The 15873-nt window shown below is 34.8% G+C and overlaps 1 protein-coding gene across 3 annotated transcripts in view; it reads left to right on the top strand.

Annotated features, from left to right (window-relative positions):
* The window catches only part of LOC108746704 (metabotropic glutamate receptor), a 22779-nt gene that overhangs the window by 5493 nt on the left and 1413 nt on the right, over nucleotides 1-15873 (top strand). For 2 of the 3 annotated variants that reach the window (XM_018483637.1, XM_018483636.1), the window contains exons 3-8: nucleotides 179-524; nucleotides 1357-1852; nucleotides 3272-3387; nucleotides 5822-6093; nucleotides 7742-8126; nucleotides 8946-9417. In XM_018483637.1, coding sequence (XP_018339139.1) covers nucleotides 179-524; nucleotides 1357-1852; nucleotides 3272-3387; nucleotides 5822-6093; nucleotides 7742-8126; nucleotides 8946-9417 — 2087 coding nt within the window. Of the gene's footprint in view, nucleotides 1-178; nucleotides 525-1356; nucleotides 1853-3271; nucleotides 3388-5821; nucleotides 6094-7741; nucleotides 8293-8945; nucleotides 9418-15873 lie in introns of those variants that run through there. The other variant, XM_018483639.1, reaches the window with a different exon arrangement.

Genomic DNA, 15873 nt, shown 5'->3' with positions numbered 1-15873 from the left:
TATCATTATAATTATTATAATTAAATGTTCATAATTATAATAAATAATTATCTCATATACATATATTAAATAAAACATAAATAAACCCCCTCCCCCATTATATACTCCAACAGAACTATCAATACAATCTCAAGTCGAATCAAGTTTCCAGCGTCCTTGCTCATCCGATCATCTTCAGGTTCGATTACTTCGCGAGGACGGTACCGCCGGACACCTTCCAGTCGATCGCACTGGTCGACGTGGTGAAGAGCGCCAACTGGTCGTACGTCTCCACGGTGTACTCCGAGGGCAGCTATGGAGAATATGGAATAGAGGTGTTCACGCGTGAGGCTACCGAGCGCAACGTATGCATCGCAGCCGCACTGAAGGTACCCAGCGCCGCCAACGACAAGGTGTTCGATGATATTATCCAGCGCCTGAGCAAGAAGCCAAATGCCCGAGCGATCGTCCTGTTCACCCGGGCGGAGGATGCCCGTGGTATCCTCGAGGCCGCGAGACGATCGAACCTCAGCCAGCCGTTTCAGGTCGGTGGCCGGGAAGCCAGTAATTATTGCAGGGTTCTTACTGACAACATGGAACCAGCCGTGATATCTGGTCTCCTTATTATTGACGATTATCATTTTTCCAAACGTTTCAAAATATTAGATCAAATTAAAAGTCCTCAACACTGCTTTATTTATATATTTTATTATGTTTACATATTTTTAAATATTATAAACGGAAATGATATATTGGAAGCAAATGATAGGCCAATCTTTTATTAATAAAACGGATATAATAAAAATAAAGAATGTATTTCTCGTTCGTATTATTTTATCTGTGACATATTATTTTTTTCTATACGTCGTTTGTCATGTTTAATTAAACTGTGACTCAATCTTCAATAACAGATTCTTCATTTTATGGTTTCTCTCTCTTTTTTGACAAATTTAAATCCTATTTTCATCTTATAAAAATCTTCAACTATTTCATTCATTTATATTATATGACACTATTTAAGACAAGGTAAGGCCTTTGAAAATGATAATTGAAAACTAAAGTGTTATCGCTCGGATAATTTCAATTACAAAAAGTCGACTTTGTTCAAATAATCAGCATCAAATTAATATTAAAAGTTCTTGTACAGTCTCCATGTTGCCAGCAAGGCATATTTTTTGAAGCATATCAAGATTATTTTAAAGCTTATCTCTCGCGGTTTTTCTCTCTGAAATAAGATTTCTATGAAAACTCTCGCGTCTTTCGTCTTTATTTCATTTCGTCATTGCTTCCATTGCGCTGAAATGAAACGGGGTTCCGTGATACGCCCCCGAATTTCTGCGCCCTCAAAAGTCCTCAAATAGCAATTAAACGTCTCAGTGGCTGGCCAGTGACGGCTGGGGCCGGCAGAGTAAACTAATCGAGGGCCTCGAAGAAGAGGCCGAAGGTGCCATTACTGTCGAGCTACAATCGGAGAACATCCCTGGCTTCGACAGCTATATGGAGTCGCTCACCCCCGAGAACAACCGGCGGAATCCTTGGTTCGGCGAGTACTGGGAGGAGGTGTTCGGCTGCACCCTTCGGAGGAATACGGCGACCTACGAGCGTTTCGGTTCGCTCCAGGTCGGATGGAAGACTGGTACCGGCAATCAGAGTTATCTCATCTGCCCTTCTGGACTCAGGCTCAGCACGGCGAGCGGCTACGAACAGGAGTCCAAGGTGCAATTCGTCGTGGACGCGGTCTACGCGTTCGCCCTGGCGCTCAGTAAGCTGCGCCACGATCTCTGCGGGCGCGACGAGGGCCTGTGCTCGTCAATGACCAACTACGACCGTGGCGCGTTCTATAAAAATTATCTGCTGAACGTGTCCTTTATAGGTGAGTCCGATGACGGGCCGTGCGTCCTCCCGCGCGAAACGGGAACAATCGTGACGGCGCGACGCGCCGTTTGTTCGCCTCTTTTGTACCGTTTTTTTCCTCACCCTTCCCTTTCGATCTTCTTATCCCTTTTCTAAAGGTGCTGAAGAACTGACTGGGAAAGGGAGGGCGGAAGACGAGGGAACGCTAAAGAAATGCTCGTTGAAATGGCGTTGGATGGGATAATCGGCGAAGCGATCGATCTAAGCGTATTAAATCCTGTCATGAATCCTGCTTCGTAAAAAATGAGAATCTTTCAAAAGTAGAATGCTGTCAAATCGATATAATTGAGAGCTACGTCACATAGCTTTTCCTGTCCGCACACGTGGCGTATTTCTTTGTTTTTTTTTTTTTCGGGATATTATCAACCCTTAGTACACACGATGAGTCTTTCCTTCTACGCATTTCTTTCTTTGAAATACTAGGAGCGCTGGCTAAATAATGATCTCTATCCTGTTCTTTCTTTTTGATACACAACCTTACAAGTATTTTCTAAAGAAATAACAAATACTATCTAAAGATGTTAATATGTATATATGTACATGGAAAGAACGACTTTATTGAAATATTTCAAAATTCAAATGGATATAGGTCTGAAAATAATTTTGTTGAACCATCAAAATAGTTATGTAGGACGCTCAAGCATGATGAGCAATACTGCAAAAGTTTTGATATTCCGTAGTTTGAGTGTTCTACATTTTAATAATTCCACAAAATTATTTTCAGATCTGCATACAGTTTTGGCCCAAAATATTAAACATTTTATTAACTATTCAAAACTTTATTATTTAAAGTTTTAGCTCAAAAATTGATTTACGTCATTCGCTGTAAATTATCCTTTGTTTCAAGAACCCTTTAAATTTATATATAATACCAGTAATTAATAGGTGAGAATTAATGGTAAAAGAACTCCAGATAAATGAAAAAAATATAAATATTTTTGGTCAAGGCTGTATACCCAGCAAAAGTTTTAGATACTTCAGCAAAACCATTCTTTCCATGAAAGAATGACTTAATAATTTTTATATATATATGTATACTTCTAAATGTGCTGAAAATTAACGCAACTCGAACGACCTATATATAGGAAAGAACAGGAAAATTATTGTGAGTACTAATTAAGGGTTAAATTTTTGTATTGCTATGCGAGAGAGCTATAAAAATCGAATCATTAATTTGACTAAACAATCTCGTCTCGAGATTCATGGCCACCAAGCAGAACAATAAATCACGATAACGTCAAAATGAATTGGAAATGATTGAAAAATGCTTTTACTGATCATTTTTAAGTCATTTTAACATCATTTTGCTATCATAATGACTTGTTGTTCTACTTGAGCTACAACGGAAATTCGCAGTCATTGGACGTTATTTTTTCAGACGCCGCCGGTAGCGAGGTGAAATTTGACGAGCACGGAGACGGCCTGGCGCGATATGAAATCCTCAATTTTCGTAAAGGGACGAACAACAATGGCGCGAACGGCTATCATTATCGGGTAAGGTTTATTCCGAGCACCCTAATCACTGTAACGCGCTATATCCTCGTCGATGCATAATTGAACGAACTGTCCAGCCGCCGAGAGCGATAAATTCAATTGGAGAACTCTTCAGAAAGCTCTACCTCCTGCCCTTACCCCCTCACTTTCGTAAACTTTAGTTTTCGTCGTCATTTACTGCTAATGCACGGATGAACTATGAAGTAGCGCTTCATATTTTCCGATGGTCGAACTATTTGAAAAGTGCTCGAACTTCGATCGAATTTTCCGAAAATATGTTCTAACGAGTGCTAAACAAGAAAGTTCAGTTTTATTTTAATTGATCTTTAGCATGGAAGTTGTACAATCAATATCAAGAATGAAGCACTAATATTTTTTTTATTTATTTCACAAATTTAATTCTGGTAATTAATTTGAACAATATTCGTTTCCGAACATTTATTCGAATTTCCCGCAGATGTGTACTAATGATTTAGCTTTGAGCAAAATAGGAATAGTGTTTAGCTTTATTTTAATTAATATTTGCTTGTAAGTTGTAAAATTAATGTCAAGAATATAATACTAATATTTTTCTGTTTATTTTCTAAATTTAATTCTCATAATTAATTTCAACAAAATTCATGCTCAAACATTACAATCACTTGAATGTTTTTGAAAATATATTCCTACGAAACTGATTCTCTTGGATTTCGATAAAATGAGAAGAAAGTGTTCCCAAGAAGAACAACAAATCATGATAACGTTAAAATGACGTTAAAATGATATTTTGGAGATGGATATTTTAACATAATTTAGATATTATAATGACTTGTCGTTCTGTTTGGGTTCAGTTTCATTTTAGAGCTTTAATCTGAAAATTGTAAATTCAATATCAGAAATGCTGCTCCGATATTTTCCGACTTTATAACAACAGTCGAAATAAAATTCCCAATACCTACAAACGTCACGTCGGTGTTTCCATCAGCGTAATCGCGGCTGTTAAATCGGAAAACTACGGCTATTTGTTTACCCGTAACGGTATATTTTTAAATGCCATTTTGTGCAACGTCGCGCCGTTAATACGCCGTGTAAAGCCAGGACGATCGATGTGACGCGACGCGGAATGGAACGAAGCGAATGCGCAAAGAATGGCAACTCTGTCTTTTTAACGAGTAATTAAAGTTGCCCGACGGCTGTACATTTGAGAGCCTGCAAGCTTCCGGCAAACCGCTTTTGCCCGAGGTAATCGAGGTAGAATGAAACTCTCAAGTCAAGAAAAATATAACGGTGTTTATAGAGAACGAGAAAATTAGAAGTTAATGAGGCAATAGAATTGACGTTAAAAGTTTAATTAAAATTAAATGGACTGAATCAGCGATTAATGGAATATAAATAGCGATTATAGAGAATGTTTGAAATATAAATTACTTATTAAATTTTCGTTGTTTAATTTGTAAATTTAACAACAAAAAAATTATGTTGAAATGTAATTTAAAAGGAAGTTACGTAAAGGTGGGTAAAATGCAGAAGGAACTTTAAATTCTCTCTCTAAAAATACAGATAAAATATGGAAGGAATTTTAGAATTATTCCTCTTTCAGGCAGGAGAAAAAAAAAGAGAGAGTGCGAGAGAGAGTCTATTCAAGCTCTCTGAACAACAGGTCACGATGAAATCAAAATGACATTAAAACGACGAGCCAAAAAGTCACTTTTAATAATCAATTTGTAGCCATTTTGATGCCATTCGATGTCACGATGACTCTTTGATTTGCTTTTCCAAGCAGAACACAAGTCACGATGACATCAAAATAACGTCAAAATGGTTTAAAAACTAAACACTAAAAGTCATTTTGAATCAGTTATGATTCATTTTAACGTCATTTTGACGTTATCATGACTTGTTGTTCTGCTTGAGTAGACCCTCTCTCTCTCTCTCTCTCTCTCTCTCTCTCTCTCTCACACTCACTCACTCACTCAGTCTGCATTTACTCCTAGAAACAATTGTGATGCGTGCCATTAACAATCTTGCTTGAATTACTTTTTCCAGCTTGCGGTCTCACGCACTTTCTGCACATTTATACTTGCAGACACACTTATAGCTTCAATTTAAATTATTTGTTTTACATAACTTTTTCTTATTTTTATTTTTTTTACATTCCTTAAGATATTTTTTACTCTTCAATGTAGTAGTATAATATTTTTTCTGTTCGCTGTATCGTGGCTTTGCACTTGAGAAGATTTTGTCCCAAAACGAGTAACAAATAACGCTTCCCTCTCTCTGTTTCTATCTTGTTCTCTCTCTCTCTCTCTCTCTCTCTCTCTCTCTCGCTCTTTTGCGCACGATAAACTGGCACCCGACGGAAAATTTGACCAGCTTCCAAATCGCGAAACGAGACGCTTGCGCGTGCTGGAGTTCAGCTGGTGGGTCAACCACGTGCCAAATCTCTGGTCGACAGGTGGTGGGCAAATGGTACAATTCCCTGGACATTCGTACGGAGGAGATGGTGTGGGCGCGGGGAACGAAGGACATACCGATCTCCGCGTGCTCGCTACCCTGCGAGCCAGGTATGATAAAGAAGCAACAGGGTGACACTTGTTGCTGGGTTTGCGACCAATGCGAGGCGTACGAGTATGTCTACGACGAGCACACCTGCATGGACTGCGGCCCGGGTTTCTGGCCGCATCCCGACAAACGGGGGTGCTATCAGCTACCAATTAATCATATCAGGTACGAGCACACGCGTCTCTTCCCCCGGAATTTCGCTGAACTCGCTCGCTTCCCAAGAAACACCCCAAGCAAAACGGCGAGTCATTACAATATGAAAATGATGTCAAAATGACTCCAAAAGGATCATTAAAAGTCATTTTCCAATCATTTTCGATTCATGTTAATGTCATTTTGACGTTATCGTGACTTGTTATTCTACTTGGGACACCTTAAGTCGAAAAAAAGTAAAAAAAAATGACTTTATTTTGATATCTTGAAAATCAAAATGATGACTTTGGTTGCAAAATTGGACTGTTGACGTTAAGAATTAAAATAAAATCATTCTGATCTTTTCTTGACTTTTATATGTTCCTTGGGTTAGAGCGTGTTCCAATTGGCGAGTTAGAGTTCTATATTAATATAAGAGTAGCGCATTTTTTTATTTGAGAATGTCATCAATCAGGTCTTCCTATTGACTGCTTTTCTATTACGTTTTTTACTGGCTAATCTATTATCACCTAATTAATCTATTATCCAAGAAGCGCTTAGTAATTCTTTTCAATATAATATGATTTTTGGATATCCCAATATTGCCGACTTTTGTTTTACTCTTATAAATATAGAGCATCATTTATCTTTGTTTAATATCTGATAAACAAAGATGAAATGATCGTATGAGTACAAACACTATATAATTATATAAGTAGACGCAGCGTTACTTACAAAAACCACTAAGAAATATGGAATATTGTTAATCCTAGGATTAATAGAAACAATATTCGGGAATTCAGGATAAAGAAGAAACTAAATATACTGTAAGATTAATTTAGTTTCGGGATTTTCTATGGCAATATGGCTTATAGGAAAAAAGAGAAAATAAATTTAATTTTATTCTTTAAGAATTTTAATTTTTTGTATATTTAATAAATAGTATATTTAATGTGTGTAAAAGAATTCTGTAAAATTTTGAGAATTTTGGAAAATGTCCAAATTTGATGAATTTAAATTCAATTTATGTGCGATGACGTGGTAAAAATTTTAAAAAAGAATTATATTTATTGTCCATTGTGTACTCGCTATTTATTTTGTTTTTGTTAAAGTTTAAATTTATTTTTCCCCCCAAAATATTCTAGGGAATATTGTTTATCGCACACTCATTATTATTTGCGCTTCTAAATTAAATTTAAACTAAAATTGCTGTCCGACAGTTTAATGTTTGGTGATAGATTGAAAGAGAATTATTTATTACTACAATTTGTGTAGCATGTTTTTCAAATTGAAATTAGCTACTGACAGAAAGTAATTAAATACAATTAAAAACAATAAAAATAATTAAAAGATGTATCAGGTATATAAACTCTGCAAGAATTGGTATTGGAAATGTATGTGTTCTGTATAAAAATAAATATTACATATAAAACAGGTCAATAAAGTCAAATATTTAACGATACAATTTTATTTTTTGAAAATAAAAATAAAAACTTGTTCATTTTATTTTAATGATTTTTTAACAACGTATCTGTTTCTCTTATTATTCCAGGTTTCTAAATTACAGCTGAACTTTTTATATTACTTTTAAATGCAATATAGAAGACTGTAACTTTTTCATAATTTTTTTTCTTTTGTTAAAAAATGATCTACGCGTTTTTTTCACTTGCACTTTCATCAGGTGGAGCAGCGCCTTCGCCATCGTACCTGCGGTAATATCTTGCCTAGGAATCGTGGCGACCCTGGCGGTGGCGTGCTTGCTCTTCCAACACCGCGACACTCCGGTGGTCCGCGCCTCTGGACGAGAACTCACCGTGATCCTGCTGGCGGGCGTCCTGGTGTGTTACTTGAACACCTTCGTGCTTCTCGCCGCGCCAACCACGGCTACCTGCGTCCTTCAGCGTTTCGGGGTCGGTGTGAGCTTCAGTGCCGTGTATGGCGCCTTACTCACCAAGACCAACCGAATAGCCAGGATCTTCGACTCGGCTTCGAGATCTGCCGTCAGGCCGCGGTACATCAGTCCCACGTCGCAGGTCTGCATCGCGGCCGCGTTAATCGCCTTTCAGGTAGGTGAATTCCGATCCCAATTGCAGGAAAATGAAGTTCCTATTTCGAAACCAGACACTTGTTTCAACGCAATCATCCTCGTCGTCGGGGGTATGTATATTCTGTTTGATTTTCAGTCTGAATGAGAAAGACATAATCTTTTAAGCTGACTAAGATAGAAGAGATCGGGGCACCATGAACTAGAGAAATTTAAACTCTCTTAAAAGTATTTTTAAAGATTTTTTTATCTTATTTTTTTATATAATTAAATGTGTAATTAAGGAATTTTAATACAAAACATATAGTTAAAAAAACAACCAAGAACAAAAAGAACTAATCACTTCTGTGGTTAAATCGCTTAATTTGAAAGTAAACAGGGTTTATAATTAACGTATACTCTTATAAATAAAAAACTAGAGAGTGTCAAGTTAATAGTTTAACAAGAAAAGTTTAATATACTTTTCGAATTAAGCTGTTTAACTTCATTATTTACTTAAATTAACAACATATGAGTGAAAGTATCCCAAGCAGAACAAGTCACAATACGTCAAAATGGCATTAAAATGAATCGGAAATGATTGAAAAATGATTTTTAATGATCATTTTGGAGTCATTTTGATATCATAATGATTTGTTGTTCTAGGTAGTGACGACTTATAGGATAATTAAAAATAGCTCAAATTGAATATAATTTGACATAACAAATTCAACAGTGTAGAAATATTTTAAAATAAGGTTCGAAATAGGCATTTTGCTCCGTTTTTGCGCGTTTCATTTTATCGAGACAGAGAAAAAGAGAGAGAGAGAGAGAGACAGACGGTTCCTTTTCGACTCCCGAGGTGGTACTCACGCTGGTCTGGATGATCATCGAGCCGCCGGGTACCAGGCACTCGTACCCGGATCGCCGTCAGGTGATCCTCAAGTGCAACATCCAGGACATGAGCTTCCTGTTCTCCCAGCTGTACAACGCCCTGCTGATCCTCATCTCGACCGTGTACGCGGTGAAGACGCGTAAGATCCCGGAGAACTTCAACGAGAGCAAGTTCATCGGCTTCACCATGTACACCACGTGCATCATCTGGCTCGCCTTCGTGCCGATCTACTTCGGCACTGGGAACGCCCATGAGACTCAGATCACGACCCTCTGCGTGGCGATCAGCCTGAGCGCGTCCGTCACTCTGGTCTGCCTCTACTCGCCCAAGGTCTACATCATCGTCTTCCAGCCAGACAAGAATATACGTGGCAAGGTCTGCATAGGCAGCACGTTCAAGAAGCAGAGCAGCAGCGCCGGCGCGTCCTCCATGACGAAATGTGAGAGTTTCACTGCACTTGTTGCTGATAACTACGACTAGCATTCATAATCTATTTTTACTTTAAGACTGTCTCAATTGTTTTAAGATATTAACACAGCTCTGTGATTGGTTTATGAAATCATAAGATTGTACAATTATACTAAAGATCTTTTCTTTTTCTTTGATACTGACACCCAATATCTAAGTAAAACGATTCAATACGACCAGATTGTACTTAAAACGGTCTTAAATATAAGAACCGATTATAGACATCAAGAAATTGGACACTGTTTGGATAAATTGATGCTAGACTTTTGATTGATCCGCCATATTTAGGATGTGGTTAATATAGGATGAGATAAATGCATGAGATAGAATAGCGTGGATATCTATCTCATTCTTATATTAAATATTTGGTCCGCTATATTTAGAATGGTGTTCAATTTCTTATTGGAAAATCTTTAACACGGAAAGAATAGTTTTGCTACGGGAGTATCTAAAATTTAATTAGACGCAGATTTGAAAATAATTTCTTGGAGTATTAAAATAATTACATAGAACGGTTAATCTAAATTTACTCCGAAATTTCTTTAACTGATATTAGCGGATCTAATGTATTTTAAGTCAATATATCTTTGCTCCGACTTAACATAATTCAAAGATTCTTTTTCACTTTAAAGGTCAAAATTTAAGAAATAAGTATGTAATGTAAAATTATGTGAAAAGCATTTGTTATGAATAATTTTTCATAATGTATATAATTGAAGAAAATGTCCAGATTGATTGGATCCGCGAATACTGATTAAAGTTTAACGTTAATGACAATGCAAAAAGTTTTAATATTCTAGCAACTAGTTTAAGCGTTCTATGTAATTATTTTGATGGTGCAAACAAAATTATTTTCAGATTTGCATCCAGCTAAATTTTTTAATGAATTTTAGATGTAGATTTCAATAAAAAAATGTTCTTTTTGTCTTGTGATTACGAGTTCGTTTCGCGATACCAAACTACGTGATCTGACTAAATTAACTTCGTTTTCTCTTTTTGAGCAAAATTGTAGTATGCGTTGCATGGAAAAATTTTCTTTTGCCTGGCAGAACATTTGACGTAATTAATTCCTCACTTTTTCGCTATATTCGATAATGCACAAATAATGTGACAATTATATTATTGATTTAATTAAAATGGATATTTTGAAAAAATTGGCAGAATTGATATCTTTGTTAAAAGATATTTAGAAAAGAATTCTATTTTATAGTTCTATATTCGATCGAAGCGGATTTTGGTGCTATTCAGATGTAAATTTTCAAATAAATTGTTATTAAGCATCAGAATCTGTTTCGACTTTTTGGACTTTGATATAAAACTTCTTCTCTTATTTGTACACGGAAAGAACAGTTTTGCTGAAGTATCTAAAAATATAGCTAGATACAGATCTGAAAACAATTTTGTTAGACTGTCAAAATATTTATGCAGGACGCTCAAGTTGTTTACTGGAATGTCGAAACTTTTTGTAGCATTGCTTATCATGTTTAAGTTTGAGTTTTCTACATAATTATTTTGATGGTTTAATTATTTTCAGGTTTGTATCTACCTTTTAGATACTTCAATAAAAACTCTTTATGTATGTTATTCATTTCACACACATGTCGTTATTCACTTATCAAATAATTTTTTTCACAAAAGATTAACGACGAAATTATAATAATGACTATAATGATAAAGTTACAAAAAAAAAGAGGGTTAATTTAAATGAGCCTTTTAATTAGAGTTTGAATGAGTTTTGCCTGCGAAATCGAATGTCATGTCGCGCGTGACGTGAGCGTGAATAATATTCATATGTAAATTTTCAAATAAATTTTTATCAAGCACTAAAATCCGCTTTGATCAAATATAGGATTCTTTCTCTTATTTGTATTTTTTACCTATCAGTCTATTTTTCTCTCATTATTGTTTACAAAAGAGTAACGACGAAATTATAATATAACAATTATAAACCTAAGATTACAAAGAGATGAAAAGGATTGAAAGATTTAAATTAATTTAAATCAGGGTTGGTAAAAAAACATATTTTAAACGTGTTTTAAACGGTTTAAAGCATGCTTAGTTGATATTTTTAACATTTTTTAAATATGTTTTTTTTATAGTACTGTATAAAGAGATCCTAAAGCCTGTATTACTAACTAAATTATATAATTTTTATATAATAAATATTTTTTTTTCTTTCACAGATTCGAAAATCCTTTTCCAGGATTAAAGTATTAATACGATTTTGTGAGGTGAAATTTATGCCGAGAACGATCAAAAATTTCGATATTGATATATTTTTTAATATTTCTTAGTGTAACATGGCGTTTCAAACTATCAAGTCGTGACAATATTTGCTTGATACGAAAGTTTTGCAACCTGTACCTATGAAATAGTAATCCACAAACACGTAGTTTGCACGAACAAATAACGTTGAGTTTTTAGAATTAGACTCAGACCTCGGTAAAAAAAATTTTTATGCATGAAATATGTATAAATATGTATAAACATACATAAATACGCATAAATATTTATAAATATGTATAATTATATTGTACATGAAATATGTTCATACATGTTCATACATCCTTCTTTCCTTTGTAAAATTACTTTTTAGTGTAATAGATATAATAATAGAGAGTAATGTAAAAACATAAAAATTACTAAAGGGATAATTTTCGCATTGTTTGTGTGTGTGTGTGTGTGTGTGTGTGTGTGTGTTTTAGAAAAAAAACAAGTTTGGAAAAATGTAAAAAAAATTCCTCATACATAATTTTATATATAATTATACATGAATAATTTTTTTACATTTCTTCAAACTTGATTTTTTTCTAAAACAAATAGTTGCAAAAATTAACTTTTTAATTATTTTTAATGTTTTTATATTACTATTATTGTTTCTATTACACTAAAAAGTAATTTTACAAAAAAAAAGAAGGATCTATAGACATATTTCATATATAATTATACATGAATAATTTTTTTACATTTCTTCAAACTTGATTTTTTTCTAAAACAAATAGTTGCAAAAATTAACTTTTTAATTATTTTTAATGTTTTTATATTACTATTATTGTTTCTATTACACTAAAAAGTAATTTTACAAAAAAAAGAAGGATCTATAGACATATTTCATATATAATTATACATGTTTATGAATATTTATCGGTATTTGTGTATGTTTATACATATTTATACATATTCATGCATGAAAAATTTTTTAACGGACACTTTAACGCGACGAATTTGTTATACGAAAATTGACACGAACGTGCGACTGCGTGCATCATAGATGCGTGAGATATTGGTGTAGTAGTATATAAAGACATGTCGATGCGCTGCTAAAAAACAGCGACCTTTGGTGACTTCGTCGGAGTTCAAGCTTCGCTTTAATATCCCCTTAAAGCGTATTTGAAGCGATTAAAAACATATTTAAGAAGACACACCTTGTGTTTTATTCTTAAACAAAAAAAAACATTAGTCTTTACCAACCGTGATTTAAATGAACCTTCTTATTCGAGTTTAAATGGGTTTTGCCTGCGAAATCAAATGTCATGTCGCGCGTGACGTGAGCTTGAATAATATTCATATGTAAATTTTCAAATAAATTTTTATCAAGCACCAAAATCCGCTTCGACCAAGTATAGGATTTCTTTCTCTTATTTGTATTTTTTACCAGCTATCGGTCTATTTCCCTCTCATTATTGTTTACAAAAAAGTAACGACGGGATTATAATGATGATTATAAAGATAAGGGTTACAAAGAAGAAAAAGGGTTAATTTAAATGAGTCTTCGAATTCAAATTTAAATTGAGTTTGAATGAGTTTTAACCTGCGAAATCGAATGTGAGGTCGCGCGTGACGTGAGCGTGACACGGAATAAATAATCACGTAAACGCCGGTAAAGAGTTTTACCCCCTTTCCCAACCCCTTTCCAGGACGGGCTTTAAAAGGGACTCGCAGCGTAAATCCGGCGACTGAATTCGCCGTTGTATCGAAAAATCCGATATGACATCCGATCCGCGCCGTCGACAAATCGCCTCCGCGCCCACTGCCGTCCGCACGACTCTCGCGACGAAAAGAAAGTAATCGATACACGAGGGAAGAGACGACGACGGCTTGATATTCGATAGAATAACTCCGGCCGTTGTAATGTTCCCGGCCGGAAAATCTGGGCCAATCCGCGCGGATCCGGAAAGCTTTTAGTTTATTAAACGCTTTATTTATAACGCGACCGTCCGCGCGGGAGAAGCGCCTCGCTTTAACGGCCGCGTCTCGTTCCCTTATGCGCTCTTTTCGGGATCGATTGATAACGTTAATTTTCCGCTTGGAAATCGTTATTGCTGCCATGATTAACCATCGCGCCACACCGGCCGGCTATACGCAATCACGAGGCGGATTACAGGGAAAATCCGCGCGCGCACATTAATGGTACCCCAGATGATTCGGCCTAAGCGGCGCTAAATTATTAACTTAATACGCAGCACCGTCAGTTCTACGGTCCTTTGTCCTCTTGTAAATTTATAGGCGGATTATCCGAGGGAAATTTTAGAAATCTCTCCCGCCAAGCGCGGCTGCATCAACGGGGAACAGCGATTACGTTACGTAATATCGGTCGTTTTCCTTTAAAGTGAATTTTAAAGCTCATCGTTTCTTTCCGTCGCAGCCGTACTAAATTGCGACGTCAGAAGCAGAGAAAAAGAGAAGTCATGCGAATTTTTCTTCTTCCTCTCTTCCTCTTTTTTTTTATTTTATTTTGTCGAAATAAATTAGCTTCCTGCTGATCGCGCTCGACCTGTGTTTTATCGGCAAAATATGCGCCTCCTTTTTTATTACTCTGCATTAGAGTTTTTTTTATTGCTCAGCGCGCACAATTCAATCTGCATTAGTTCTACACTGGGAAAAAAATGTTTGATATTTGTGACTATAACTGCATGGTAAAATAATTATTAAAAGCCGCATGTGTGTGTTTATAATTACTGTTACAATGTTTTAATAATTATTATATTTATAATTATACAAAGAAATATAATTTGTTGATGGTAGAAATGATTATAAGTTAAGAAATGATTATAGTTAAATTATAACAATTAAATGCATTTTTTCTCTCACTGTATTTTCTCTCCTTCCAGCAGCAATATCTTGAATTTATTGGCTCAGTATAAAAGTTCTGGCTTGTGTCCAAAAAAGTTTCATATGTAAACTCAGAACGCAATATTTCATTCAGATTAGTAATTATACTATTCGATAGAGCGAAGTTTCGGCTTTAAGAATCTGTTCTTTTGTATTTACTACACGATTATTTTTAACAAAATTATGAACGATCGGAGTCAAAATGTTCTTTTTATTTAATCCGCGATAACTTCGTAACAAAAACTTCTAGGAACGTTTTTAAAACAGATTTTGCAGAGAAAACTTTGAGCTTTAACTTTAGAAAGTCGAAAATTTTCGCAAGTTCTTTTCGGTTACGTGACAGGCTCACAAAGTGAGAAAGAAATTTACTATTTTGTCCAGCTCGCAGTTTTCTATATGTAAAAATTATCAAACTCACAGAGACTCAGAAAAACATAGTGACCTTTCGAAAGTAGAGATTTGAAGCTTTAAAACTTTTTTAAATTTAAATTTTGTTTAGTTTTAACGAAGTTGCAGGTGCTTGAATTTTGAATAGTAAATCGAGCCGGAACTTTTGCACTTTTGATCCGATATAACAGAGTTAATAATTTAACTGAAAAAAAAAACAATTTTGCTGAAGTATCAGTTACAGATTTGAAAATAATTTTGTTGGACTATTAAAATAATTATGCAGGATCTTTAATGAGCAATGCTGCAAGAAGTGCTTGACATTTTAGCGACAAATCTGAACGTCTTTCATAATTATTTTAATCCAACAAAATTGTTTTCAGATCTGTATTTAAACGATAAACTTTTAGATGCTTCAGCAAAATCGTTTTTTTCCTGAAAATTAACGAAACTTGTCGAAATGCCAAAAGAATTTTAAATTCTTCTAGCATTTCGACGGTTTCATTAAAAAATTAACGACTTCGTCAGTAAAAGTAAAGTCGTAAAAGCGGAGTTTTCGTTTGATCGATTTGACGATCAGAATTCGCTTATCGCATGGACGGAAAAGCTTTGAGTTTTCTCGGCAACGGCATGCGAGAAAAAACCCAAGGAACATATCAATTCAAGAGAATGTCAAAATGATTTATTTTGACGTTATAAAAGTCAAAATGATGATTTTTTTGGTTATAAAATTGGACTGTTTATTGACGTGAAAAATAAAAATAAGGTAAAAATTTTTCATACAATTTTTCAAAATTTCTATACACTTTTATAACTTTCTCACATTTTTTATACGAATTGGAACATTTCTCAGAAAATCTACGTCTTTTCTCAGAATTTTTCATATATTACAACATACTAATTATAAAATATCGTAAAATTTCTAAGT

This window comes from Trachymyrmex septentrionalis, unplaced genomic scaffold (assembly GCF_001594115.1).
Source record: "Trachymyrmex septentrionalis isolate Tsep2-gDNA-1 unplaced genomic scaffold, Tsep1.0 scaffold188, whole genome shotgun sequence".
NCBI classification, from domain to species: Eukaryota; Metazoa; Arthropoda; class Insecta; order Hymenoptera; family Formicidae; genus Trachymyrmex; species Trachymyrmex septentrionalis.
This window is presented reverse-complemented; position numbering and strand designations above follow the sequence as displayed.